This window comes from Scyliorhinus torazame, chromosome 2, assembly GCF_047496885.1.
Source record: "Scyliorhinus torazame isolate Kashiwa2021f chromosome 2, sScyTor2.1, whole genome shotgun sequence".
NCBI lineage: Eukaryota > Metazoa > Chordata > Chondrichthyes > Carcharhiniformes > Scyliorhinidae > Scyliorhinus > Scyliorhinus torazame.
Window position 1 is genome coordinate 204479320 of NC_092708.1, and position 27840 is coordinate 204507159.

The 27840-nt window shown below is 46.3% G+C and overlaps 1 protein-coding gene across 2 annotated transcripts in view; it reads right to left on the reverse strand.

Moving 5' to 3' along the window:
• Window positions 1–678: 678 nt before the first annotated feature.
• The window catches only part of LOC140395301 (INO80 complex subunit D-like), a 51468-nt gene continuing 24306 nt past the window's right edge, over window positions 679–27840 (reverse strand). The window contains exons 1-3 of one of the 2 annotated variants that reach the window (XM_072482903.1): window positions 23833–27330; window positions 4322–4568; window positions 679–1135 (exon numbers count right to left, since the gene is read on the reverse strand). In XM_072482903.1, the coding sequence (XP_072339004.1) occupies window positions 1069–1135; window positions 4322–4568; window positions 23833–23881 (363 nt within the window). In that variant the 5' untranslated portion in view covers window positions 23882–27330 and the 3' untranslated portion in view covers window positions 679–1068. Of the gene's footprint in view, window positions 1136–4321; window positions 4569–23832; window positions 27331–27840 lie in introns of those variants that run through there. The other variant, XR_011936152.1, reaches the window with a different exon arrangement.

Here is a 27840-nt window from a genome sequence, read left to right on the forward strand (position 1 = left end):
TACCCAACCAGTGGAAGCGTTTGCTGTACGTGTACGCCACTAAACTGTCTCATAATCATCAAGATATCCATCAGGTCATCCCTCAGCATTCTTAACAATGGAGAAAAGAGCCCTAGTTGGTTTAATCTTTCTTGCTAGTTATAACCTCAGTTCTGGTATCAGTCTTGGAAACTTTTATGGGCCATCTCGGAGTGCCCCATATTGTTTTGGTTCATAATATTTATTTTAATTAATTGCTGCTTGTTTTCACTGCATCAACCTGGCTACCCAGGGAGTTACTTGGCTGCCCTGAGGAGCCGTATGTGATAAAGGACTGCATTCCGAACGCACACCTACCTAAATGTGGGAAGAGATCCCGGGTGCAACAGTTGTTTCTCAGCGCAGAGCTTTGCTAGTCTCTGCAGCCTGCTTACACATGCCAAGTGCTGCTTGCAGGCCGGCGTGGAGCTTGAAGCTTTGAGGACAACCACATCGGGCCGGGGAGAGTCCTTTACTGTCACGACAGGCGAAGGTTGGGTCGGCTGCGGAAGGTGGCGGTGGTGGTGGCGTTTGCTGCGGCGACGAGGCAGGCCGGTGGGTCTTTCCATTTGGCGAGTGAGAGGCTGGCGTTGTTGTAGCAATACAGTGAGCCGCCGCTTGTGGCAAGCTGGGAGTCGGGGGTGGGGGGTGGATTGCATAGCAGGCCCTGCGACAGTCCCGACGGGTCGGGGGGGGCTAGAGAGAGGGGGAGTACCAGGGTATAGCGGCCGTAATGGTGCGATATGGGGGATAAAGTGCTCTGTTTGCAGTCTGAATGTCTCAGGCTCTCGCAGCAGTCGTTGCTGCACGAGTTTGGTCTGAAGCTTCCGTTTGACAGTCCCTTTCCTCAGGATGCAGTCATCGTCATCGGGGAAAGCAAACGGGTCGTCGAGCTCATGCTCCAAGTATTGGAGAGTCAACCGTGGCCTCTGTGGGGATCGTGTTGGCCCGTTCAAACCATTTGCCGCCTTCAAGGGCAGTGAGGGCACTGCCAGGCTGACTGCCATGGTAGCATCAGGGTGCAGTCTGGAGCGCACGTCCTCTAGCTGCTCATTCTTTTTCTTCCGCTCCTTTTTTGGGCACCAAACCGAGGACTTGCAGGTGACTGTTGCAGTATCTGTCAGAGAAGGAAGAAAGAATCAGCACAGCACAGTAAGGGAACAATCACGACAACACAAAGTACAAGACCTTGCTCCAGTGAGCTCCATATTCCTTAGGGCACTGGGTGTCAGGACCATGATCTAACTCGGCATAAATATCCCAGCACTGCATTGCTCTCAACCCAAGATTTCAGAAACATGCAATGGTGGACATGGAGAAATTTTCCTGCTGCAATCTCTTCTTTTTTTTAAATAAATGTAGAGTACCAATTCTTTTTTTTTCTAATTAAGGGGCAATTTAATGTGGCCAATCCACCTACCCTGCACATCTTTTTGGGTTGTGGGGGTCAGGCCCACGCAGAACAGGGACAATGTGCAAACTCCATATGGACAGCTGCTTCCACTTCTACCATGAAAAAGATTCAACAGTATAATTTAAAATATCTCCGCCCAAACTTGGAGATTGTGGCTAGAGCTTTGAGTTGTACAAGGTTCCAAACTGTGTATCACAGAATTACACAGAACTTGTATGAAATAGGCCCACTTGACCCAGCAAGTCTGTGCCTTTGCTTAAGGTCACCTAACTCTCCTCACACCATAACTTATCTAACCCCATCAACATAGCCTTCTTCTCCTTTCTCTCTCATGGGTTTATCTTAAACACCCCCTTAGATTCATCTGTACCATTTGTCCCAACTATTCCATGAGGCAATGATTTTCACATTTAAACCACTCTCCAGGTAAATAAATTTCTCTGGAATCCCCTATTGGATTGATGAGTGACTGTCTTCTATATATAGTTACATATATATCCCCAGGTTTTGGGCCCACTAATAATTGGAAACACCTTCCCTACATCACCCCTCAGCTCTTCATTGCTGTAGAAAGAGAAATGTCCAGCCAAGATGTGTGTTTGTAAAGGTTTTTTCTTTCGCTACTGTTGACTTATTCACATATTATGCCTGTTGCTGGACCTGAATGAGCTAAATACAATTCTGCAATGTTAATGTTCGCTCAAGTGGCTGGTGCTGGCTTTTCAGGGTTAGGATGGAGTATGCCCCAATATAGGTAGCGGAGTCCACCATTCAAAAAGATCTGCAAACCACTGTGCAATGATGAGGTATTGCTGGATATTGAGCAACCACTGGTGGTGGAAAAAAGCTAGGATGAATTAGGCATATAATAAACGTGTTGTGCAATATGAAAGTCAAATGGAAGCTCTTGGAAAGGCAGCAGGGAAAAATAAAAGGGGAAAAACTGCCCTCAGTCGGTCCGCATCGACATACTTTACCATTTGGTGGGGTAGTAAGCAGGGGGGAAGGTGCATGTACATACTCGTTGAGTGTTCCCAAATTCTTTCAGCAACAAATAGCACTGGCACTCAGCTGCACAACACAATGGTACAGTGGAACAGTTGAAAAGATGATGTGGGGCAACAGTGCAAATAACACTGTGGATACTTCAACAATTTAGGTCACCAAGATGGGAGGGAGAAAATAAATATGACAAAATAACCACGACCGCAGAGTAAGAAACAAGAGTGAAGTAAGTCATGTGTTGGTGCTGTCATAATATACACCAGTATATCATGGTGCAGACACACACTGATGGACACAATCAACATACACAACACTGCAGCCAATCACCAGTAAGAGCACACGAATTATAAAGACAGGGGACATCAGAGTTCCCACTCATTCGAGTAGCAGCTAGCTAGGAGCACAGAGCTCACAGCCTGCAACACAGACATTCACCATGTGCTGAGGGCATCAACTAGTTAGGACAAAGCAAAGGTCTTTAGTTAAAGCTGGTATCTTATTTACCCACAGTTCAAGTATGTTTAAATAGTTAACCTTTTAATAAAATAGTGTTGCACTACTTCAAGTGTTGGTGACCAGTATGTGATCCAGAACACCCAACACATCAGGTACAACCAAATAAATTATTTCAAGATAAAACGTGTATCCTTGTAAAACAAGGGAACAGCAAGGGGGCAACCATGTTAGCAGGCAGTGGAGTGAAGAGCAGATACAAACAAAGTATGTGGTGCCCTGGTCAATGCTCAGAGCTTCTTCAATTACCTATGATTCTAACAATAACACAATGATTAGCCAACTGTTCGAAGCAGGCTTTTGTGAAAAATAAGCTGCCTTTTTTTCATTCAGGTGACCATTAATCCCATTGAATTTAGAATTCCATTTAAGCAGCAACGGGCAAGGTTCAGCTTTATAATAAACACAAACTCAATTAGAGGTCTTTCTCGGTTTCTTCATTCTCAATGTAATCCCTTTTTCCCCCCACGAGGGACAATTCACAAGCTCACAAACATTGTTGCAATAATACTGGACGTCTGTGCATAACCTTTCAATGCTTATTCCACGGGTTACGTGGGGTGCAAACTCCCGGACAGGGTTCATGGCAGTTGGTGTAAACCAATAAGGGGGAATAACCAACTGGACCTCCTCCTCAGCAATCCACATGACGGAGGGGAGTCTGCCAGCAACAACATCGGCAGGAGTGACGACCACACAGTCCTGATCACATAGAGGACCATCCATTGCGAAGGGAAATGGGTTCATACTTGCTTTCTTTCCTGACCCTGGTCATATTGTTAAGCAGATGGCTACAAATCTAAACTGGCAAATAGGTCACCATAGCTGATTTACCAGCTGTATCAGGAGACACCTGGGGGGCTCGACAGAGTGTCCCCCAAGGCTCACTCAATGAAAGCTGCCTCGGGAGGTCCTGTATGAGCGAAATTATTCCCCAGAGCTGTCACCTTAGGAAGAGCATTATATGTGGGCGTGCTGCAACGTAAAAGGGATTTTAAAAAAGGAGGGGATTGGCGACAATCCAAACAATTTGATGACACACGGTTCACACAACAGTAGCTCTTTGCTACCAATAAAATAATTACACACACTAGCATGTAACTAGAGCGATTCCATCCACTCAAGCCTTTTTGGAAATCATTTTATTGCATTTATTCAATGTGGTCTGAGAAACTTGAGATACGTTAGTTAGCTCACCGTGCAGGACATCAGCTTTATACCCTGCCCAATATTACCATTGACTGGTAAAATCACGTGGGTGTAAAAGCAACATTACATTCAATCTCATCAGTTTTCAGATGGGTGTGTATGGTTAAAATGACACACTCCCACCTTTCCTGCTTTTACACAGTTAAAAAAAGGTCGACTTGCCTTCGGTCTTCAGATTTCGGGATAGGGTTCGTGCACCGCTGGCTGTTGTACTTGGCTACAAATTCACATTGCTTGAAAGGGGCAGTTTTGTCCTCCAGAACGTGGCGGATGCAGAATGCGTAGCCGTTGAGTCGGCGCTGTTTGCAGAGCTTGGGACTGTAGGAGCACAGTGGCTTGTTATCGACCTCTGAGAAGTGTATGTGTTTGCCTTCATACATCACGTGATTCTTCTCCTTGTGAACATTAGCTACAGAGAAAAAGGCAAGGCAGAGTGTCAGGTACAAGCTGCGACTGAAAGAAGGCAATTATGGTGCAGCTGGGGTCAACAATAGCCATGTGAATAGAAGGGGGCATGATGGAATCTCACCCCCAGTTTGTACTCTTAAGGCACAGCTCTAAACAGCTACAGCCCTTGACAAGCTCATCCAAATGGATCATCTGTGATGTTATTTGGACACAAACCATTTGTGAGCTAATCCAACAAGGGAGGGGGGGAAATCACGACTGAACTTGACCCTCTCCTTGTCCGACATCTGCACTGATGCAGTTTTGAGCAGGTATCGCGGGATTGTGATCTGGTGGAAGCATACTCAAATGTTGCTCTTTGTTAACCAGCTGTACATGGCTCAGTGGGTAACACTTTGACATGAGTCAGATGGTTCAGGGCTTGAGCACAAAATCCAGGCCAAGTGGGTGAGTGCTGCTATTGCCAGAGGTGCCATCATACGGACTGGATGTTAAACCGAAGCGCCGCCTGCCCCCTCAGGCAGAAATAAATGATCCTGTGGCACTATTTTGGAGATGAGCACTCCGTGGCAACCGAGACAGTATTTTTCTCTCTCAACCAACCTCTAAAATTTAGATGATCTGGTCAATAATTTCAATTTGTGGAATCTTGCTGGGCACAAACTATTTCCTCCACTACAACAGTGATGACACTTCAAAAGTACTTCATTGGCTGTAAAATGGTTTAGGGTGGGCCTGTTTTATCCTCACTTACCTGAGATTAGACTCGAGGGCATTGTCAGTACAATACTGGGAGGCACCTTGACCCGGAGGACTGGTCATGGGCTCCAGCTCAATCCAGAGTATAACATTAGTTTCACTACCATCCCCTGTTCCCAGAACATAAACTGAAAAGTATGACTGATCAATATCTTGAAATGGGGAGGACGGACTCCGAAGTTTCAGTCTGATGGGCTGAATTTTTACGGTTTCAAGACAGTGTTGAGATATTATACAGTTCAGCAACTTAGCACCTGCATCAGACTCCCAGCTCAGGTTTATCACAGTTAAACATAGATTAACGCTTGTTCAACTTTAGCCAAGCAATGGACTTCAGCCCCTATCTTCTAGGAGCATCTGCCATTGAGCTTGAGCATACACCTACCTCAGCTACATTCATCAATACAACTCAACTGAGAACTTAAGTGCATTTTCATTGAGTGCAAGAGTTGTTGTTCAAGTGAGCTGCGTAACAAGGAAAGTAGACAGGGTTTCAAATAGAATAATGGGGCAAAGGTCAAATCTGGGAAGATGTGGCAAACCAAATAGCTGGAGACAGGGCAAGAGAGATCGGTATTAATAAAGGAAGTGATAAACAGACCATGACAGGAAGGGACAGAGTACAAATTGAAAAGCAAATCAACAGATAAGGCTAAAAGTGACAAAAATAATAAAAGGACAAAACTAAAGAATCTGTATCTAAACGTACGGAGCATTCAAATCAAAGGGGAAAAAAAAAGAGTTGAACCAATAATGCAAATATAAATTAATAACTATGATCTGATAGCCATTATAGCGACATGGTTACAGGATATTACGATCCCAGGCCAGACCCCCAACAGTGGCTGCAATACTGGACAGAGACACCAATATTTTATTTTAATTTTGTAAAACAGTGAGGAAAGGATACCCCGCTCCAGGAGTGATTTCTAGAAGAAATATAGAAAATAGAAGCAGGAGAACGCCATTCGGCCCTTTGGGTCTGCTCTGACATTCATTATGATCATGGCTAATCATCAAGTTCAATACCCTGATTCCGTCTTCCCCCATATCCCTTGATCCCTTTAGCCCCAAGAGCTATATCCAATTCCTTCTTGAAATTACACAACATTTTGGTCTCAACAGCTTTCTGTGGTAGTGAATTCCACAGATTCACCACTCTGAGTGAATAAATTTCTACTCACCGCAGACCTAAAATCCTCAAACTATGACCCCTAGTTCTTGACTACCCCACCATCGGGAACATTCTTTCTGAATCTACCCTGTCTAATCCTGTTAGAATTTTGTGAGTTTCTATGAGATCCCTTCTCTCTCCTCTAAACTCCAATGAATATAATCCCAACCGACTTAGTCTCTCCCCATATGACAGTCCTTTTTAAAAATAAATTTAGAGTACCCAATTATTTTTTTCCAATTAAGGGGCAATTTAGCGTGTCCAATCCACCTACCCTGCACATCTTTGGGTTGTGGGGGTGAAACCCACGCAGACACGAGGAGAACGTGCAAACTCCACACGGACAGACGGCCGGGATTTCGAACCCGGGTCCTCAGCACCATGAGGTAGCAGTGCTAACCACTGTGCCACCGTGCCTCCCCCCCATATGACAGTCCTGCCATCCCAGGAATCAGCCTGGCAAACCTTCGCTGCAGTCCCTCCATAGCAAGAACATCCTTCCTCAGATAAGGACACAAAAACTGTACACAATACTCAAGGTGTGGCCTCAGCAATGCCCTATACAATTGCAGTAAAACATATCTATGCCTAAACTCAAATCCTCTCGCTATGAAGGCGATCATACCGTTTGCCTTTTTTATTGCCTGCTGTACCAGCGCACTTAATTTCAGCGACTGATGCACAGGGACATCAAGCTCTCGTCGCCTCTCCCAATTTAATTCAAATAATAATCTACCTTCCTACTTTTGTTACCGAAGCAAATAACCTCACATTTATCCACGTTATACTGCATCTGCCATCATGTGCCCACTCACTCAGACTGTCCAAATACCAATGAAGCATCCAAAAAAATTGCATTCGCCCAAGTGTTTTATGATGGTTTAATTGCAACTCCTCGCTCCCAAACTTTCAAACCAAGATTCTTTTAAAACATGACTGCAGCAGTCAAACACACACAAACCCAGACTTTTAACCCTTACTGCAAATAATACCTATAATACAATACAGCTAAAATTCCTACATTGTTCACAAGGATGATATAGATTGGGATATGAATTTTGAAGAATGTGTGACATTCAGTAAGGACAGGAAGTTAAGAAAAGGTGGTGGGTTGGCTCTGTTAATTAATCATGGTATTAGCAGGCCTGGGCGGGGGGTTCGAACCTGGGGCCTGGGCGGGGGTTCGAACCTGGGGCCTGGGCGGGGGTTCGAACCTGGGGCCTGGGCGGGGGTTCGAACCTGGGGCCTGGGCGGGGGTTCGAACCTGGGGCCTGGGCGGGGGTTCGAACCTGGGGCCTGGGCGGGGGTTCGAACCTGGGGCCTGGGCGGGGGTTCGAACCTGGGGCCTGGGCGGGGGGTTCGAACCTGGGGCCTGGGCGGGGGTTCGAACCTGGGGCCTGGGCGGGGGTTCGAACCTGGGGCCTGGGCGGGGGTTCGAACCTGGGGCCTGGGCGGGGGTTCGAACCTGGGGCCTGGGCGGGGGTTCGAACCTGGGGCCTGGGCGGGGGTTCGAACCTGGGGCCTGGGCGGGGGTTCGAACCTGGGGCCTGGGCGGGGGTTCGAACCTGGGGCCTGGGCGGGGGTTCGAACCTGGGGCCTGGGCGGGGGTTCGAACCTGGGGCCTGGGCGGGGGTTCGAACCTGGGGCCTGGGCGGGGGTTCGAACCTGGGGCCTGGGCGGGGGTTCGAACCTGGGGCCTGGGCGGGGGTTCGAACCTGGGGCCTGGGCGGGGGTTCGAACCTGGGGCCTGGGCGGGGGGTTCGAACCTGGGGCCTGGGCGGGGGTTCGAACCTGGGGCCTGGGCGGGGGATCGAACCTGGGGCCTGGGCGGGGAGATCGAACCTGGGGCCTGGGCGGGGGTTCGAACCTGGGGCCTGGGCGGGGGTTCGAACCTGGGGCCTGGGCGGGGGTTCGAACCTGGGGCCTGGGCGGGGGTTCGAACCTGGGGCCTGGGCGGGGGTTCGAACCTGGGGCCTGGGCGGGGGTTCGAACCTGGGGCCTGGGCGGGGGTTCGAGCTTGGGGCATGGCCTGCCAGGGATCCAAGGCGATGGCTACAAATTAGGCCTGGAGCCTTTTGGATCAGTCTGAGTATCTGCCTGCCAGGGCTGGGTGTGCGCCTGCTCACGTATAGAATCTGGCTCATAAGATTTTTTTGATTTATCTGAAGTAAGCTTCATGGGTTCACTTGTTGCAATAACATCCCAATTGCAAATCACATCAAGTCCTCGAGATTTAACCATGTGGGAAGAAAGAACACTTTTTAAATGATGAATTTAGAACGTTTAATAACCATTAAAACAGTAGCAATTCAGAAAAAATAATAAGCAGTGTCAATTAACAGTAATTAACAGTCAGAGGAGAAAGCCTAACTTTAACAATTGAACAGATTTCTCACCACCCCTCTCAGACCAAGTCATGAAGTGATGACTCTGAAAACCACCAAAAGCACTTCTCTGTAAACATCTCTCTCCCACCCCACCTCTCCTCTTCCACTGTCCCCCAGAATGGCTTTTTGAGACCCCTTACTTCTACTTTAAAATGTTGAAAGCCCACCGTAGCCAATTATTGAAAAAAGAGCTAATTGGTCTATAACGTGTTAGTAATAAATAAAAAATTTAAAATAAAAATAAAAAAATCATGGTATTAGCACATTAGGGAGAGATGACCTACAGTTCGGGAAACCAGGATGTAGAAGCAACTGGGTTACATAAGAACGAGGAGGAGTAGGCCATCTGGCCCCTCGAGCCTGCTCCGCCATTCAATAAGATCATGGCTGATCTTTTCGTGGACTCAGCTCCACTTACCTGCCCACTCCATAACCCTTAATTCCTTGACTGGTCAAAAATCTATCTACCTTTGCCTTAAAATCATTCAACGAGATAGTCTCAACTGCTTCACTGGACAGGGAATTCCACAGATTCACAACCCTTTGGATGAAGAAGTTCCTCCTCAACTCAGTCTGAAATCTGCTCCCCCTTATTTTGAGGCTATGCCCCATAGTTGTAGTTTCACCCGCCAGTGGAAACAACGTCCCTACTTCTATCTTATCTATTCCCTTCATAATTTTACATGTTTCTCATTCTTCTAAATTGCAATGAGTATAGTGCCAGTCTACTCAGTTTCTCCTCATAAGCCAATCTTCTCAACTCTGGAATCAACCTAGTGAATCTTCTCTGCACCCCCTCCAGTGCCAGTACATCCTTTCTCAAGTAAGGAGACCAAAATAGTACAGTACACCAGGTGTGGCCTCACCAGTTCCCTATACAAGTGCGACATAACCTCTCTGTTTTTAAACTCAACCCCTCTACCAATGAAGGACCAAATTCCATTTGCCTTCATAATTACCTGCTGCATCTGCAAACCAACTTTTTGCGATTCATGCACAAGGACACCCAGGTCCCCCTCTGCTCAGCAGCATGCTGCAATTCTTTTTAACCATTTAAATATTAGTCCATTTTACTGCTATTCCTACCAACTTGAATGACCTCACATTTACCAACAGTGTACTCCATCTGCCAGACCATTGCCCATTCACTAAATCCCTCTGCAGACTTTCAGTGTCCTCTGCACAGTTTATTCTACCATTCATCTTAGTGTCATCTCAAACCTTTGACACATTGCACTTGCTCCCCAACTCCAAATCATCTCTGAAAATTGTAAACAATTGAGGTCCCGGTCCCAAAACTGATCCCTGAGGCACACCACTAGCCACTAATCACCATCCAACAAAACACCCATTTATCCCCACTCTTTGCTTTCTGTTAGTTAACCAATCCTCTATCTATGCTAATATATTACCCGTAATGACATGCACCTTTATCTTATGCAGCAGCCTTTTGTGCGGCACCTTGTCGAATGCCTTCTGGAAATCCAGATACACCACATCCATCGGTTCCCCGTTGTCTATCGCACTCGTAATGTCCTCAAAGAATTCCAATAAATTCGATAAACGTGACCTACCTTTCGTGAATCCATGCTGCACCTGCCCAATGGAACAATTTCTATCCCGATGTCGCACTATTTCTTCCTTGATGATAGATTCAAGCATTTTCCCATACAAAAGTTAAACTGACTGGCCTCTCGTTACCCACCTTTTGTCTATCCCTTTTTTAAACAGTGGCATCACATTTGCTGTTTTCCAATCTACCAGAACCACCCCAGAGTCCAGCAATGTTTTGTAAATCATCACGAGCATATTTGCTATTCCCCCCCGCGTCATCTCTTTTAGTACCCTGGGATGCATTCTATCAGGGTCAGGAGACTTGTCTACCTTTAGCCCCATTAGTTTGCCCAACACTACCTCCTTAGTGATAATGATCAGTTTTAGATCCTCACGTGCCACAGCTTCCTTGTCATCAATTACTGGCGTGTAATGTACGCACAGGGCCAAAGAGCTGGCTTTTAAAGCAGACCAAAGCAGGCCGGCAGCACGGTTCAATTCCCGTAACAGCCTCCCCGAACAGGCGCCGGAATGTGGCGACTAGGGGCTTTTCACAGTAACTTCATTTGAAGCCTACTCGTGACAATATGCGATTTATTTCATTTTTCATTTTCATTTCCAGTGAAGACCAAAACAAAATACCTGTTCAATGCCTCAGCCATTTCCTCATTTCCCATTATTAAATCCCCCTTCTCATCCTCGAAAGGACCAAAGTTTACATTAGCCACTCTTTTAATTTTATAGATTTATAGAAATGTTTGCTATCTGTTTTTATATTCTGAGCTAGTTTACTCTCAATCTATCTTACTTTTCTTGATAATTTTCGTGGCTTTCTGTTGACATTTAAAGATTTCACAATCTTCCAGTTTCCCATTAATCTTTGCTGCTTTGAATGCTTTCTCTTTCAATTTGATACCCTCCTTTATTTCCTTAGATATCAATGGCTGATTAGTCCTTTTCCTACAGTCCTTCCTCTTCACTGGTATATACCTTTGCTGGCACTATTGCTTCACAGCGTCAGGGACCCGGGATCAATTCCCGGCTTGGATCACTGTCTGTGTGGAGTTTGCGCGCTCTCCCAGTGCCTGCCTGGGTTTTCTCCGAGTGCTCCGGTTTCCTCCCACAAATCCCGAAAGACATGCTTGCTAGATGATTCGGACATTCTGAATTCTCCCTCAGTGTACCCGAACAGGGGCAGTAGTGTTGCGACTAGGGGATATTCACAGTTACTTAATTGCAGTGTTAATATAAACCTACATGTGACACTAAAGATTATTAAATATATATATTATACTTATACTGAGCACTCTGAAAAATCGCTTGAAAGGCCCTCCACTGTTCCTCTATTGCCAAACCATAAAGTCTTTGCTCCCAGTCTACCTTCGCCAAAGCCACCCTCATCCCATTGCAGTGTCCTTTGTTTAAGCACAAGACACTGGTATTAGATTTTAACTTCTCAAACTCTATCTTTATTTTAAATTCAACCATACTGTGATCACTCCTTCCAAGAGGATCCATAACTACGAGATCATGAACTCGGGGAAGGCCCCGGGGCCCGATGGTTACCCAGCGGATTCTATAACGGACCTGGCACCACATATCTTGGGGGCGTTTAATGAGGCGTTGGAGAAGGGGGGGGGGGGGGGCTGCTGGAGACGATGCTGGAAGCAGTGATCACATTAATGCCAAAGAAGGGGAAAGACTCATTGGAACATCCGTTGTATAGGCCGATATCACTGTTAAATACGGATGTGAAAGTGCTGGCGTATTTGGTGGCAGGAAAGTTGGAAAGATGTGTCCCAGGGGTCGTTGAGGAGGACCAGACAGGGTTCGTAATGGACAGGCAACTTTCTAGTAATATAAAGAGGATGTTAAATGTGACCCCGTCGAGATCTCAGTGGTGTCCATGGATGCAGAGAAGGCATTTGACCAGGTGGATTGACGGTACCTGTTTGAGGTCTTGGGAAGGTTTGTGTTTAGGCCGAAGTTTGTGGCATGGGAGCGCCTGTTATATGTGGCACCAAAGGCGAGTGTACGGACCAACGACATGGGCTCACAAAACTTTGAACTGCACAGGAGAAGGTGGTAGGGGTGCCCACTGTCGCCGCTATTGTTTGCGTTAGCGTTAGAGCCTGTGGCAATGGCTAAGGGGGTCCAGAGAATGGCAAGGGATTACGAGGGGATGAAGGGAGCACTGGATGTCGCTATACGCGGATGACCTACTACTGTATGTTTCGGACCCGCTGTAGAGCATGGAGAGGATCATGCGTCTGCTGAGGAAGCTTGGGGCATTCTTGAGCTATAAGCTAAATGGAGGGAAAAGTGAAGTATTCCCGGTGAAAAGGTTGGATCGGTGAGAGACGGGTTTAGATATCTGGGAATTCAGGTAGCGAGGGAATGGGCGATGCTACATAAATGGAATCTAACAAAGCTGGTGGAGGAGGTTAGGGAGGATCTGAAGAGATGGGACTCATTGCACCGGACTTTGGCAGGGAGGGTCCAAGCGGTGAAGATGTACATCCTGCCGATGTACAGATTCCAAACACTTCCGATCTTTGTACCGAGGGCCTTCATTCGAAAACTGGATATGATTATCTCAGACTTTGCATGGGTAGGGAAGGCTCCACGGGTTAAGAGGATCTTGTTACAGAGACAGAATGGAGGGTTGGCGTTGTTCAACCTGCTACACTGTTACTCGGTGGCAAACGTGGAGAAGGTGAGGTGGCGGTGAGAAGGAGGGGGCAGAATGGGTTTAGATGGGAGGAAGAATTCAGTCGGGGGTCCAGCTTGAAGGCTATGGTGACGACAGCATTGCCGACAGCACCATGGACATATGCGGAGATGCAGTGGTGCAGTCCACAGTAACGGTCTGGAATCAGCTGAGGAGGCATTTCAGGATAGAACGGATGTTGGTGCTGGCGCCACTGTGCAAAAACGACGGTTTCGTGGGGGGAGATGGTACATAGAGGAAGTGGGACTGGATAAGGTGAGGGATTTGTACCTGCAAGAGGGGTTTGCCAGTATAGAGGAACTAAAAGAGAGGGTAGAGCTCCCCAGAGGAAGTGAGTTTAGGTTAGGTAAGGGACTTCATGTGGAAGGTTTGGAAAGAGTTCTCCAGGTTGCCGAGGTACACACTGTTGGAGCGATTGCTGCTTTCGGATGTGGAAGGGAGGGCAGGATCGGAGGCATATACAGGTGTACAGGTGGCTGGGAGAGCATGGAGGTGAGAAACGGGAGAGGAGATAAACTGGGGAGTATGGAGTGAGGCGCTACGAAGGGTAAATGTGACCTCCTCATGTGCAAGGATGAGCCAGATACAGTTCAAAGTTGTACACAGGGTACATATGATCTCGGGCAAGAATGAGCGGGTTCTTCCAGGGAGTGGCAGACAAGTGTTAGAAGTGTGGGCCGGGACCAGCCTATCATGTACATATGTTCTGGGGCTGCGGAAAGTTGGAGAGATTCTGGGTGGGTCTGCCCACAGTGTTAACAAGGATAGTGGCGATTTTCGGGATATCAGAGAAGCCGGAGCTGGTGGAAGGGAGGAGGGACAACGTTGGTGCCTTTGCCTCTCTGATTGCCCGGCGAATAATTCTGTTGGAGTGGCAGCCAGCAACACCGCCGGGGGGTGGCGGCCTGACTGGGGGTCTTGTGTGACTTTCTTCAGCTAGAAAAGGTCACGTACGAATTAAGGGGTTCAGCGGAGGGCTTCGAGGCAAGGTGGGGGATGTTCGTGTGTTTGAGGAGCTATTCGTCGCCGGGGGGGGGGGGGGGGGGGGGGGGGGGGGGGGGCGGGGGGTGAAAAAGGGAAACATTTGTACAAACTGCATAGTTGTGTGTTGGGGAGTTTGCTCCCCAAATTGTTTATGTTTTGTAACGCTTTATATAAGTTTGGAAAAAATACATTAAAAACACAAAGAAAGGAAAGTAAACTGTGAAGAGAATATGAGGCTACAAAGGGACATAGCTAAGTTAAGTAAGTGGAAGCCATATTCGGGGTGTCGGATCCGTCGGGGTTGGAAGCGGGTGCGGAGGCAGATGTCTTGGCCTGCACCTTGCTATTCGCCCAAAGGTGAATTCTGTTGGGGTGGAGGTCTGCTTCTCCGCCCTATGCCTCGGCGTGGCGGGGGGATCTGCTGGAGTTCTTAACGCTCGAGAAAGTAAAGTTTGAGCTGACGGGGAGGGTGGAAGGGTTCTACAACTCATGGGCCTTGTTCATCATGCATTTTCATGAATTAGATGAAATCGAACATTGGGGAAGGGGGTGCGGTTTGGAATTTATAAGTTATTAATAATTCTTTTTCACTGGTGTTTGGTATTCAAAAAGTTGGGAGCTGTTTGAGGGTGGTGGGATAAGGGGATTGTTGGCTATGGGATTGCCATTATATTGGTTGTTATTGTTGATTATCTGCTGTTGGAAATTTTGATGAAAATATGGAAAAGGAGAATAAAAATATTTATTTAAAATAAGTTAAGTGAGTGGGCAAAAATCTGGCAAATGGAGTATAATGCGGGCACATGTTAAATGGTCCATAGGAAGAATAAAAAAATAAACTAAATGGTGAAAGATTGAGGAACTCAGATTCAGAAGGATCTGGGTGTCCTAGCGCATGAATCATAAAAGACTAGTATGCAGGTACAGCAAGTAATCAGGGAAGCTGATAGAATGTCATTATTTATTGCAAGGGGAACGGAATTCAAAAGTCAGGAGTTTATGCTGCAGTTATGTGGACACTAGTGAGACCACATCGGGAGTACTGTGCACAGTATTGGTCTCTTTATTTAAGACATAAATGTTTTACAATTCACTGGAATTTTGGAATTTAGAAGAGTAAGAGGTGACTTGATTGAAACCTTGAATACCCTGAGAAGACTTGACAGGGTGGATAGTGAGCGAATGTTCCTACTGTGAGCATATCTAGAACTAGAGGTCACGGTTTAAAAAATAGAAAGTTACTCATTTCATACAGAGATGAGGAGAATTTTTTTCTCAGAGTCATGAGTCTCTGGAACTCACCTCCTCAAATCATGGTGGAGGCAGAGTCTCTGAATATTTTTAAGGCTGGGCTAGATAAGATTCTTGAGTAACAAGGGGATGAAAGGTTATTGGGGTAGGCAGGGATGCGGGGTTGAGGTTACGAGGTTCCGAATGCCCTACTCCTAATTCATATGTCTGTATTCAGTCAAATTAATACTTACTAGAAAAAATTTCAAAAAGCAATGCATTGCGGGCAGCACGGTGGCACAGTGATTAGCACTGCTGTCGCACGGCGCCGAGGACCAAGGTTCGATCCCGGTTCTGGGTCACTGTCTGTGTGACGTTTGCACATTCTCCCCGTGTCTGGATGGGTTTTGTCCCCACAACCCAAAAGATGTTCAGGGTAGGTGGATTGGCCACGCTAAATTACCCATTAATTGAAAAAAATAAATTGGGTACTCTAAATGTTTTTTTTTAAACAATCCATTGCAGGCACCCTTTTGAGATATATACGGCACAATATAACATCAACTATGCGTGGACAAGAGAACAGCAGATTCCACAGCAAACAGCACCTCATTCATAAATGTGAACAATTGATTAAAAAAGTCACATATTCAACACACAAAACATACATTATTCACATATTGTATATACAAAACATGCATTCAGTATACCCATGTACTACCCGTGTGGAGAATCTTATATTTTCTCATCTAGACCAACAAAAAAAAAAACACATTATGCGTGTGCGCGTTCATCTATCACTGGCAATACCACACCACATACAAATTGTTTATTAATTTCACATCAAGATCCACGTTTTGGTTTTGTTAAGTATTGTGCCATTAACTTGCGGAGTGCAGCTCCCCTTTCCTAGCTTCAAATGTTCATCTCCTTGGCAGCCTAATCAATTATCTATTAAATCATTGGCACCACCATTGCAACGGATGGCTACAGTGCATATACAATCATGATGATCAGTTTTGGATGCAAAAGACAGAATGACCCAACTGGGCATTCTACCCATGGTCCAGTCAATTTTTGTCCTTCAATCAGCATCACTAAAGCACAGACTATTTCACTGCAGTTTGTGGGAATTTGCTGTGTGCAAATTGGCTGTCAAATTACCTTCAGAACAACAGTGACAACACTTCAATAGTATTTCCTTGGCTGTCAAGCGCTATAGATGTCCTGATGTTGTGCAAGGTCAGGAGTAGAAACATGGGACTTAGGAATAGGCCATTCGGCCCTTTGAGTCTGCTTTGCCTTTCAATAAGATCATGGCTGAACCGGTTGTAGTCTCAATTCCCTTGAACTCCCTCGTCTATCAAAAATCTATCTAACTGTGAATACAAGTTATTTATTTCCATATACTTCGATTCTGTAAAAGAAAACCTCTGTGCAATACACTTTGGACATAATTTCAAGTCATTTGCATGGCAACCACCAGCAACGACAAGCCCATATGCATAGCTACTTCACCATTGCATTGTACAGCTTTGCTGGCTTTCTTTCTCGGTTCGAGTGGATGTAGTGCAAGATGCTCACCCTTGTTCCGCTACTCCTTACTAAAATCCTTGTGGAGAACAGGTTTAACTGCAACATGAGTGGGTCAAAATCTTCCACCAGCATGAGGCCTCAGAGACTATAATAATAATCTTTATTGTCACAAGTAGGCTTACATTAACACTGCAATGAAGTTACTGTGAAAATCCCTTAGTCGCCACATTCCAGCACCTGTTCGGGTACACAGAAGGAGAATTCAGAATATCCAAATTACCTAACAGTAATCCAAATTACCTAACCGGAGCTCCCGGAGGAAACCCACGCAGACATGGGGAGACCATACAGACTCCGCACAGACAGTGACACCCAAGCCGGGAATCAAACCTGGGACTCTGGCGCTGTGAATCTACAGTGCTAACCACTGTGCTACCATGCAGTAGCGACAACTCAAGTGTAAACTCCTTTCAGAAGGCTGCTGGTTAAATAGCCACCGAAGAAAATATTGAGCCTTTCTAAATTTGCTTCAGGGAAATGTGAATATTCAGAGTAATGCTGCTCCAAAGCTATTAATTCCACTTTGGAACCACAAAGATGATAATTCAGCTCTTGCGAGTAATAGGACAGGTGTTATGCTGCAATTTCTCCACAAAAACAGCCACTCAGTATGTGCACACATTTAACAGTCGCTGGATAAAGTTCAATTCACCGTCTAATAAAAATTATACAACAAATGTGATTAAAGGTCTATATTTCAAATAGGCTTAATACCATTTGATGATAACAAGACAATGATTTAATTGCAATGGGGGTCGGTGGACTAGACAGCTGGTTTACGATGCAGAACAAGGCCAACAGCGTGGGGTCAATTCCCATATTGAGGCTATTCATGAAGGTCCGGCCTTCTCAACCTTGCCCCTCACCCGAGGTGCGGTGATCCTCAGGTTAAACCACCAGTCAGCTCTACTCCCTCAAAGATGAAATCAGCCTATGGTCATCAGGGACTATGGCGACTTTACCTTACCTTACAGAGATCTACTCAAAGATTTGATTTATTATTGTCACATGTATTAGTATAGCGAAAAGTATTGTTTCTTGCATGCTATACAGATAACACATACCGTACATAGGGAAGGAAAGTGAGACTACAGAATGTAATGTTACAGTCATAACTAGGATGTAGAGAAAAGACCAACTCAATATGAGGTAGGTCCATTCAAAAGTCTGCTGGCAGCAGGGAAGAAGCTGTTCTTGAGTCGGTTGGTACGTAACCTAAAACTTTTGTATCTTTTTCCTGACGGAAGGTGGAAGTGTGTGTGTCCGGGGTGCGTGGGGTCCTTAATTATGCTGGCTGCCTTTCCAAGTCAGCGGGAATTATAGACAGAGTCAATGGATGGGAGGCTGGTTTGCGTGATGGACTGGGCTACATTCACGACCTTTTGTAGTTTCCTGCGGTCTTGGGCAGAGCAGGAACCATACCAAGCTGTGATACAACCAGAAAGAATGCTTTCAATGGTGCGTGCATCTGTAAAAATTGGTGAGAGTCGTGGCAGTGTCATCAGTAAATTGCAGTGGTTACCCACTCTGGACTTATTATTTAATAGTTTAATGTGCGCAAGTTAGCTCAATGCTGTGAATTTATCCAATACAAGTCTGATATCACTGCTCTTCTTACCCTGAGTGATCCCAAACAAATGACAGCCACAGTACAAGAATGAATAAACTTGCATTCATAATCGCATTGTTTACAACTTCAGCACATGTCAAAGTGCTCTACAGCAAATGATGTACTTTAGAAAATATTTCATTGAGGCATTTATAATTTTAACATTTTAACATTCTAAACAGAGCGGTCCAACACACGCAAAAACCCCACCATAACGTACCCAACTTCCCCCCCGCTCTAACTCCTAGCTACCCATATATTAGATTCCCTGCCCTTATTCTTCACTTTCATGCCTGCCCCTCCCCCTGCTGACGGTCAGTTTTCCTTAAAGAAGTTGATGAACGTCTGCCACCTCTGAGCGAACCCCTGTAATGAATCCCTTAAGGCGAACTTAATTTTCTCTTGCCTAAGAAACCTGCCATGTCACTGACCCACACCCCTGGCTTAGGAGGCTCGGAGTCCCTTCATCCCAGCAAAATGTGTCTCTGGGCCATCAGGGAGGCAAAGACCAAAACATCGGCCTCTCTTTCCGCCGCACCCCCCCCCCCCCCCCCGCCCCCCTTCCCCCTCCCCCTGGGCTCACGGATCTTCCGACACTCCAAATATTGCCACCTCTGGACTCAGAGTCACCCTCCCTTCCAGGACCTCTGACATGACTTCTGAGAATCCCTGACAAAATCGCCTCAGCTTCGGACAAGCCCAAAACATATGTACATGATTCACCGGACTTCCATCGCACCGCCCATATCTGTCCTGCACCCCCTCAAAAAACCTACTCTTCCAGGCCACCGTCATATGAGCCCTGTGGACCACCTTGAACTGGATCAGGCTAAGGCTGGTACACAACGAGGATGCATCGACTCTCCTCAGGGCCTTCTCCCATAGCCCGACTTCCAACTCCCCTCCCAATTCTTCCTCCCACTTCCTCCTCACCTTCCCGATTGGGACTCCTTCTCACTCCATCAGTTCCTTATATATTTCAGACACCCTCCCCTCCCCAACCCCTGTTTTAGACATCACCTTATCCTGTAGTCCCCTTAGAGAAGGCGAGGGAAGCTTGGAACCTGCCTCCGGACAAAATCCCGTACCTGCAGGTACCAAATCTGTTCCCACTGGTGACTCAAACTCCTTCTCTGGCTCCTCTAGGCTTCAGAAACCCTTCTCAATGAAGAATCCCCAAATCCCGAACCGCTGCCATCTCCTAAAGCCCCTGTCCAGCGCCCTCCCAGAGAAATCCTGTGATTATCACAGATCGGTGACCATACTGACGCTCCCTCCAGTCTCATGTGTTGCCTCCATTGCCCCCACATTCTCAGGGCTGCCACTACCACTGGACTTGTGGAGTAACGAGCCGGCAAGAACGGCAAAGTTGCTGTCAGTTGAGCCTTCATTCTCGTGCCTTTACAAGGTGCCACCTCCACTCGCTCCCACAACCCCTCCCCCACTACCCATTTCCTAATCATCAAAATATTGGCCGCCCAGTAATAGTTAATAAGGTTCGGAAGGGCCAAGCCCCCCTCACCGCGCCCCCGCTCTCAAGAAGGACCTTCACCCTCAGGGCTTTCCCGGCCCATATAAAACCCGAGAGCGTCGCGTTCACCTTCCTAAAAAATGCCATGGGGATGAAGATTGGGAGACACTGAAACACAAACAGCAATCTCGGGAGGACTGTCATCTTCATTGTCTGTACCCTCCCCGCCAATGACAGCGGGAGTACGTCCCACCTACGGAAGTCCCCTTTCATTTGCTCAGTCACCCTGCCCAAATTTAGTTTATGAAGCTGACCCCAGTCCCTTGCCACCTGAATCCCCAGGTACCTAAAACTCCTTCCCACCACTTTAAATGGCATCACCCTCAGTCTCCTCTCCAGCCCCTTGCCTGGATCGCAAAAACCTCACTTACATAGAACATACAGTGCAGGAGGCCATTCTGCACCAACCCACTTAAGCCCTCACTTCCACCCTATCCCCGTAACTCAATAATCCCTCCTAACCTTTTTGGTCACTAAGGGCAAATTATCATGGCCAATCCACCTAACCTGCTCATCTTTGGACTGTGGGAGGAAACCGGAGCACCCGGAGGAAACCCACGCAGACACAGGGAGAACGTGCAGACTCCTCACAGACAGTGACCCAGTGGGGAATCGAACCTGGGACCCTGGCGCTGTGAAGCCACAGTGCTATCTACTTGTGCTACCGTGCTGCCCAATATTCTTTCCCATATTCAGTTTGTAACCTGAGAACCGGCCAAATTCCTCCAGTATTCCCATAATTCCTGCGATTCCCCCCAACGGGTTTGTTATATAAAAGGAGTAAATCATCCGCGTAGAGGAGACCCCACGTTCCACCCCCCCCCCCCCCCCCCCCCCCCCCCCCCCCCCCCTCACTAACCCCCGCCAAATGTTCGATGCCCTCAGCATCATTGCCAAAGGCTCTATGGCCAGGGCAAAGAGTAGTGGGGAGAGTGGACACCCCTGTCTTGTCCCCCTCCACAGACTAAAATAGTCTGATCGAACCTGGTTGGTCCTTACATTCACTACCGGTGCCTGATATAGCAACCAGACCCAATCCACAAATCCCTGCCCAAACCTAAACCTTCCCAAGACATCCCACAGGTTCTTCCACTCCACCCGATAAAAGGCCTTTTCTGCATCCATGGCCATCACCACCTCGACCTCACGCCCCTCCGCAGGGATCATTATTACATTTAGAAGCCACCTAATGTTGGACGTCAGGTGTCATCCCTTCACAAATTCCGTCTGGTCCTCCCCTATTACCCCCGGAACACAGTCCTCTTTGCGCACTGCCAAGATTTGTGCCAGCAATTTTGCATCAACATTCAACAGGGAGATAGGCCTATGCGACCCACAGCTCTCTGGATCCTTATCCCACTTCAAAATAAGGGAAATCGATGCCTATGATAATGTTGGGGGGTGCACTCCCAGCTCCTTGGACTCATTAAAAGCCTTTACCAGGAGAAGCCCCTCCTCCCGGCTGGGGGGTCTGATTTATACAATTCACTATAAAATTCCCGAAAATGACGTACTTTAAAAGTGTAGTCACTGCTGCAATTGTTGCAAACATGACAGCGTTTTTATGCATAGAAAGCTCCAACAGACAGCAATACGATAATGACCAGATTATGTGATTTAGTGATGCTGGTTGAGGAACTAATATTGGCCACAACTCAGCGTTAATTGCCCTGCTATGTTCGCAATAGTGCCACAGGGTCTTGTGTCCACCTTAAAGGTCAGACAAAGCCTTTCATTAGAAATACGGCACTGCCAATAGTGCTGAGCGTTTTATCCATTGGACTGTGGCTGAAGAAAAGAGGAAAGTATTTTGTTTGCATGTAATAAAAGCCAGATGAATTAGCTTATGAGCAAGCCTGCAATGGTGTGAAAGACATGTTCCCTTTTCTTTGGTTTATACCTCATACAACTCACACAAGAACCCCTCCTGCTCTATGTTTCCCATCCATTTTCTCCCTTCCTCAGGCTCCCTTCATCCTCCAGTACCTCACGGTTGCACAAGAGGCTAGCACTGTGGCTTCACAGTGCCAGGGTCCCAGGTTCGATTCCCCACTGGGTCACTGTCTGTGAGGAGTCTGCAGGAGTTCTCCCCTTTTCTACGTGGGTTTCCTCCGGGTTCCTCCCACAGTCCAATGACGTGCAGGTTAGGTGGATTGGCCATGCTAAATTGCCCTTAGTGCCCAAAAAAGTTAGGAGTGGTTATTGGATTACTGGGATAGGGTGGAAGTGAGGGTTTCAGTGGGTCGGTGCAGACTCGATGGCTGAATGGTCTCCTTCTGCACTGTATGTTCTATTGGCCTCTCGTTATTAATGAGCCTCAGCTGCAAGTACTATTGAAATGCCAATGCAACCTTTTCCTCGTTACACATTCATTTTCCAGCCAGGGTCAATGGATAATCATCAGAAGTAGGAAACCTGATCTTGGGTTGTCTCAATCAGATACTAGCCAAATAAGTGAGCCTACGGGGAAGGGCACCAGTGCCACGACTACATACAGCTAATCCTGCAATTCACCTACCCATTTTAAAAGGGTGTTGCCAGCTCTATTCCAGAAAGCCAGTCGATAAAGGAAAACTGGAGCTAATTTTTACATACTTCCATACAAATTCATTGGCAGTTACAGATTCAAGCAAGCACCTCCTAAACCAACAACTGCAGTCAGTGTTCAAGATCCCACCACCTGCCTCAAATTAAACGCAATAACACACAGCTAACACTAGCTAAACCTAAACCTCCCATATAGTTTGCCAACTCTATGGTAACACCACTTAGATTTAATACATTGCCTACCTACAAAGTTTCTCGTTTCTCCCCTCACTCGCTCGCCAAGCTGATCTTGTCCACAAGACCCATCTCTAATTCCTCATCAAGTCACACTAAACAGCTGACCATTCAACTTCTCTATAGTGCTAGCTGACATTTTAAATGGTTCCCTCTTCTCAGATACAATTCTCCTCCTTCCGAATAAAGAAAACATATTCCCGCAAAAAAGTCTAAACCCTTTATCCTCGCAAACTCCAACCTATCCTTCTTTTCCAAATCCCAAGAATATATTGGCACCTCCCAAATCCATGCTGTTAATCCCCCAACTCCAATCAGGTTGGCCCTACATCACATGGATTACATCAGCAAAAGGCAGTTGACCTGCACAACCTTTGCATGGGCAATTTTTAAAAATATTTATTTGCAGGCTAGGCCAGCATTTATTGCCCAACCCTAATTGCCATCGAGAAGGTGGTGGTGAGCCACCTTTTTGAACTGCTGCAATACCAATAGTGTAGGTACAACCACAGTGCTGTTAGGCGAGCAGTTCTAGGATTTTGACCCAACAGTAGTGAAGAAACAGTGATTTATTTCCAAGTCAGGATGGTGTATGTAGTGGTGTTCCAGGAATCTGCTGCGCTTGTCCTTCTAGATGGTAGCTGTCATGGGCTTGGAAGGTGCTGCCTACAAGGAGCCTTAGTGAGTTCCTGCAGAGTATCTTGTAAATGGTACACAATGCTGCTACTGTTCATTGGTGGTGGTGAAAGTGAATGTTTGTGGAAGAAGGAGTGCCAATCAAACAGACCGCCCACTGCATGCTAGATGGCGCCAAGCCTCCAGAACTTTGCCAGAGATGCATTCATCCAGACAAGCGGAAAGCTACTCACGACACGCACACCCCATAGATGGTGGACAGACTTTGAGGAGTCAGAACTCAAGTTACTCACCGCAGGACTCCAAGCCTCCAACCTGCTCCCGCAGCCACAGCACCCACATGGGCAGTCCAGCTCAGCCTCCAGCCAACGGCAACACCCCAGGTTGCTGACAGTGGGTGGTACACTGAACATCAAGGGGCAACGGCCAGACCCTCTCTCGCTGGAGATGCCCACTACAAAGCACTTGTGCAGTGCGAATGCTACCTGCCAGCCAAAGCCCAGATACTATCCAGATCCCTCTGCACCCAGACACATCCCGTTTCAGCATCCGAGGAGTTGCGACAGTGCTGAACACCGTGAAACCACCAGCAATTGGAAATGGGCAGTAAATGTTGGCTTTGCCAGGGAAGCCTACATACCACAAACAAATTTTTAAAAAGTTTTCTACTCAACAGTACTGAATGCATTGAGACCTAGGACTTTGCTTCACTTTCTCTACCCTCTCTGCGGTCTCCAACAGTATTGACCATTACATTCCTTTCCAATATCTCTGCTTTATTTTCAACTGCCCTCATTTGGTTCCTCTTCCATAATATCAGCCTGAGCCCACCTGCTGCTCACAATTTCACTTCATGCCAATTCACCTGACTGGCCACTCAAATGTACAGGATCTGTATACTCCAGCTCGCCCCAAACTCTGCTGCCTGCACCCTATTCCCCATTTAGCCCTGCTAACCCACCTTCTCGTTTAAATGAGGCCATGCCACTCCATTTATGTTTATAAAACCCCTCTCCAGACTCAACAAAGGCGCGACTCTCCTTTCTTCTGCATCACCCCCCTCCTTTTGCCAGACATTGTTGGCATTCAGCTCTTAATGCCTCATGCTCTGGGATTCCCTCCCCCAACCTCTCCACATTTCCCACTTCCTTTGAAGGCTCTCCTTAAAATCCATTTCTGACTTTCCTTTTGATCACCACCTCCTAATATTTTCTTCTTTACCTTAATAATGATAATCTTTACTGTCACAAGTAGGCTTACATTAACACCGCAATGAAGTTACTGTGAAAATCCCCTAGTCGCCACATTCTGGCACCTGTTCAGGTACACAGAGGGAAAATTCACTTGAACACAGAGGGAGAACTACCTTGAAGTTAATGTTTTTTTTTAACTGTGACATTGTGACTTTCAGGATGGAATATAAATATAAGTTTATATTTGATAGAGGGAATCCTTCCAAAAACAGATCAGATGCCCCTTCTGGCCATAAAAAAAAATTGTGTGCAAATTCAAAGGTCAGATTCTATTTGGTGACAATTATGACACATTCTACCAGTAGATAATTATAATCTTTATTAGTCTCACACGTAGGCTTACATTAACACTGCAATGAAGTTACTGTGAAAATCCACTAGTCGCCACACTGCGGCGCTTGTTCAGATACACTGAGGGAGAATTCAGAATGTCCAATTCACCTAACAAGCACGTCTTTCACTTTTGTGGGAGGAAACGGGAACACCCGAAGGAAACTCACGCAGACACGGGAGGGAACGTGCAGACTACGCACAGACAGTGACCCAAGCCGGGAATCGGACCCGGATCACTGCTGCTGTGAAGCAATAGTGCAAACCACTGTGCTACCATGCCGCCCATATACAATAACTTCCACAAAAGAGACTAGGATGTGAACAAAGATAAATCTGATAGAGGGAGTAAATATTAATCACATCACTGCATGAACTGATTCAAGACTGTCACAGAGCCCAGAGTCATGAAAGAGATGTACACACACACATTGCTGGGCTGACAGGATTGCTGTAGCGTCCTGTGGTTAATGACTGCCTCTATGATGTCAATTCAGCTGCCCCAACATATCAAACTCAGCGGCTTCAACCAGCCAGCTCTCTCGTCGTTGTCACTGTTGTTCAGCCAGGAACAAAAAAAAAAAAATCAGTTTGACAAACAAGTCACATCGATGCAAATACATTTCCAACAGTATGATGAAGAGAGTCCCTGATGACAGCCCATCTGCCAGCTCTCTGTGTGCTGGCTCTGTGATAGCATCCTCACTTTTGAACTAGAAGGTCCAGAGTTCAAGTCCCACCACAGAGGTTGGAGTACAAAACCTACGCTTTTTAACAAATGCATTCAGAGGATGAAAGTGTCACTGGCAAGATCAGCATTTAATGCTCGTTTTAATTGCCCCTCCAAATGGATTGCAGAGGGCAATTAAGACAGAACTACTTTGTTGTGCTATGTTACAAAGAGGTCAGATTGCACAAGGGCAGCAGATTTTCTTCTTGAAATGACACTGGTGAATTAGTAGGGTTTTTGTTCTGACAATCAGATAGTTACATGGTCAGAGGAACATAGGACTTAAGAGCAGGCGAAGGCCATTCAGTCCTTTGAGTCTTCTCCATCAACATCCATCCTTCAACAAGGTCACGGCTGATCTGGTTGTGGTCCCAAATCCACTTTGTCATCCGTCCCCCCATAACCCACAACTCCCTTGCCTACCAATTACCTGCCTAACTGCTTTGAATAGATTCAATGACCCTGCCTCCACTGCTTTCTGCAGATGCCAATACACATACTACCGACCCTTTCAGAGAAAATTATTCTCATCTCCATCTTAAAAGGGTTGATCTCTTATTCATAAACTGTCCTGCCTGATTATCCTCTCCCCCATATGTGGAAACATCCTCCTGGTACCTACCCTCTATAACCCCCTCAGAATCTTACATATTTCTATATGATCACCTCTCATTCGCTGAAATCCCATGGGTCTAGGCCCAACTTGTCCAGTCCCAGCTTTCAGAAGAGAACCTCATCACAGAAATGAGTCATATGAACCTTGCTGAACTGTTTCTAATGCAAATGTATCTTTATTTCAAATAAGGAGACAAAAACTATACCCAGTGCTCCAATGAGGTAAGTTCCTGTACATCATTAATGCTAGTTTTATTTAATTAACTGAATTTAAACTCCCCAGCTGCATACTGGGGTTTGAACTCTAATTTCCAATTCATTAGTCCAGGCCTCTGGATTACTAGCCCAGTAACACAACCACTATACTATTGTTCCCAAGTAGCTGACGATCAGGGGTGTGAGTCAGTGACAAGGCTGCCATTTATTATAACTTGAGGGGGCAAGTTAGGCTAGCTCAGGCAGCAGCTCAGGATCAATCTCATTGGTGGGACTGGAGTCACATACAGGTCATGTTTGATTTAAAAAAAATAAAAAAAATTTAAGTATTCATTTCTTTTTTTCCAATTTAGGAGCAATTTAGCATGGCCAATTCACCTACCCTGCACAGCTTTGGGTTGCGGGGTGAGACCCATGCAGACACGGGGAGAATGTGCAAACTCCGTACAGACAGTGACCTGGGGCCGTGATCGAACCCGGGTCCTCGAAGTCGTGAGGCAGCAGTGCTAACCAATGCACCAACATAGGTCAGATTTTGATAAGGATGCTCAGTTTCCCTCCCAGAACAGAAGGTGAAAACGAGATGCCACCCGCCACGGTACAATTCGAACTTTACATCTTCAGAGGAACTCAAGGCACTTTTCCAAGTGTTGTTACTAATGTTAGTGCTCAAACTTCAATATCAATTAGAAAAGACATAGGATTTAAGCTGTTACAGGTTATCATACTCTTGATTAATTTCTTAAAATAGTTGCCTTTTACAGGTAAGCCTACGCTAGTGTTATGTAACCCCAGTTTAGGAGGGAAAATCTACAATCTAAAAAAAACTGTTGTACAGTTTTCACAGTTCATGCGAATTCAGGACAATATCACACCATTACATCTTGCTGCAATCTGTGAAACAAATCTGATTGAGGGTGTGTATAGTTAATACCCTTTCCTAAAAATACTCCAGGTAACTCTCAAAAAGATTCAATGAAGCCACAGAGCCTAAAATTATGGACAGCAGCAGGAAAATGTTTGTGTGACAGCCTTTAACCCCAGTTGCATTTAGGACAGTGGTATTCCGACTTGTTCACAGTGAACTGGGCAAGTAACATAAAAAACTACCAGTTTGACTAAGTTTTTGTTCACCAGTCTGATAACACTCATGCTAG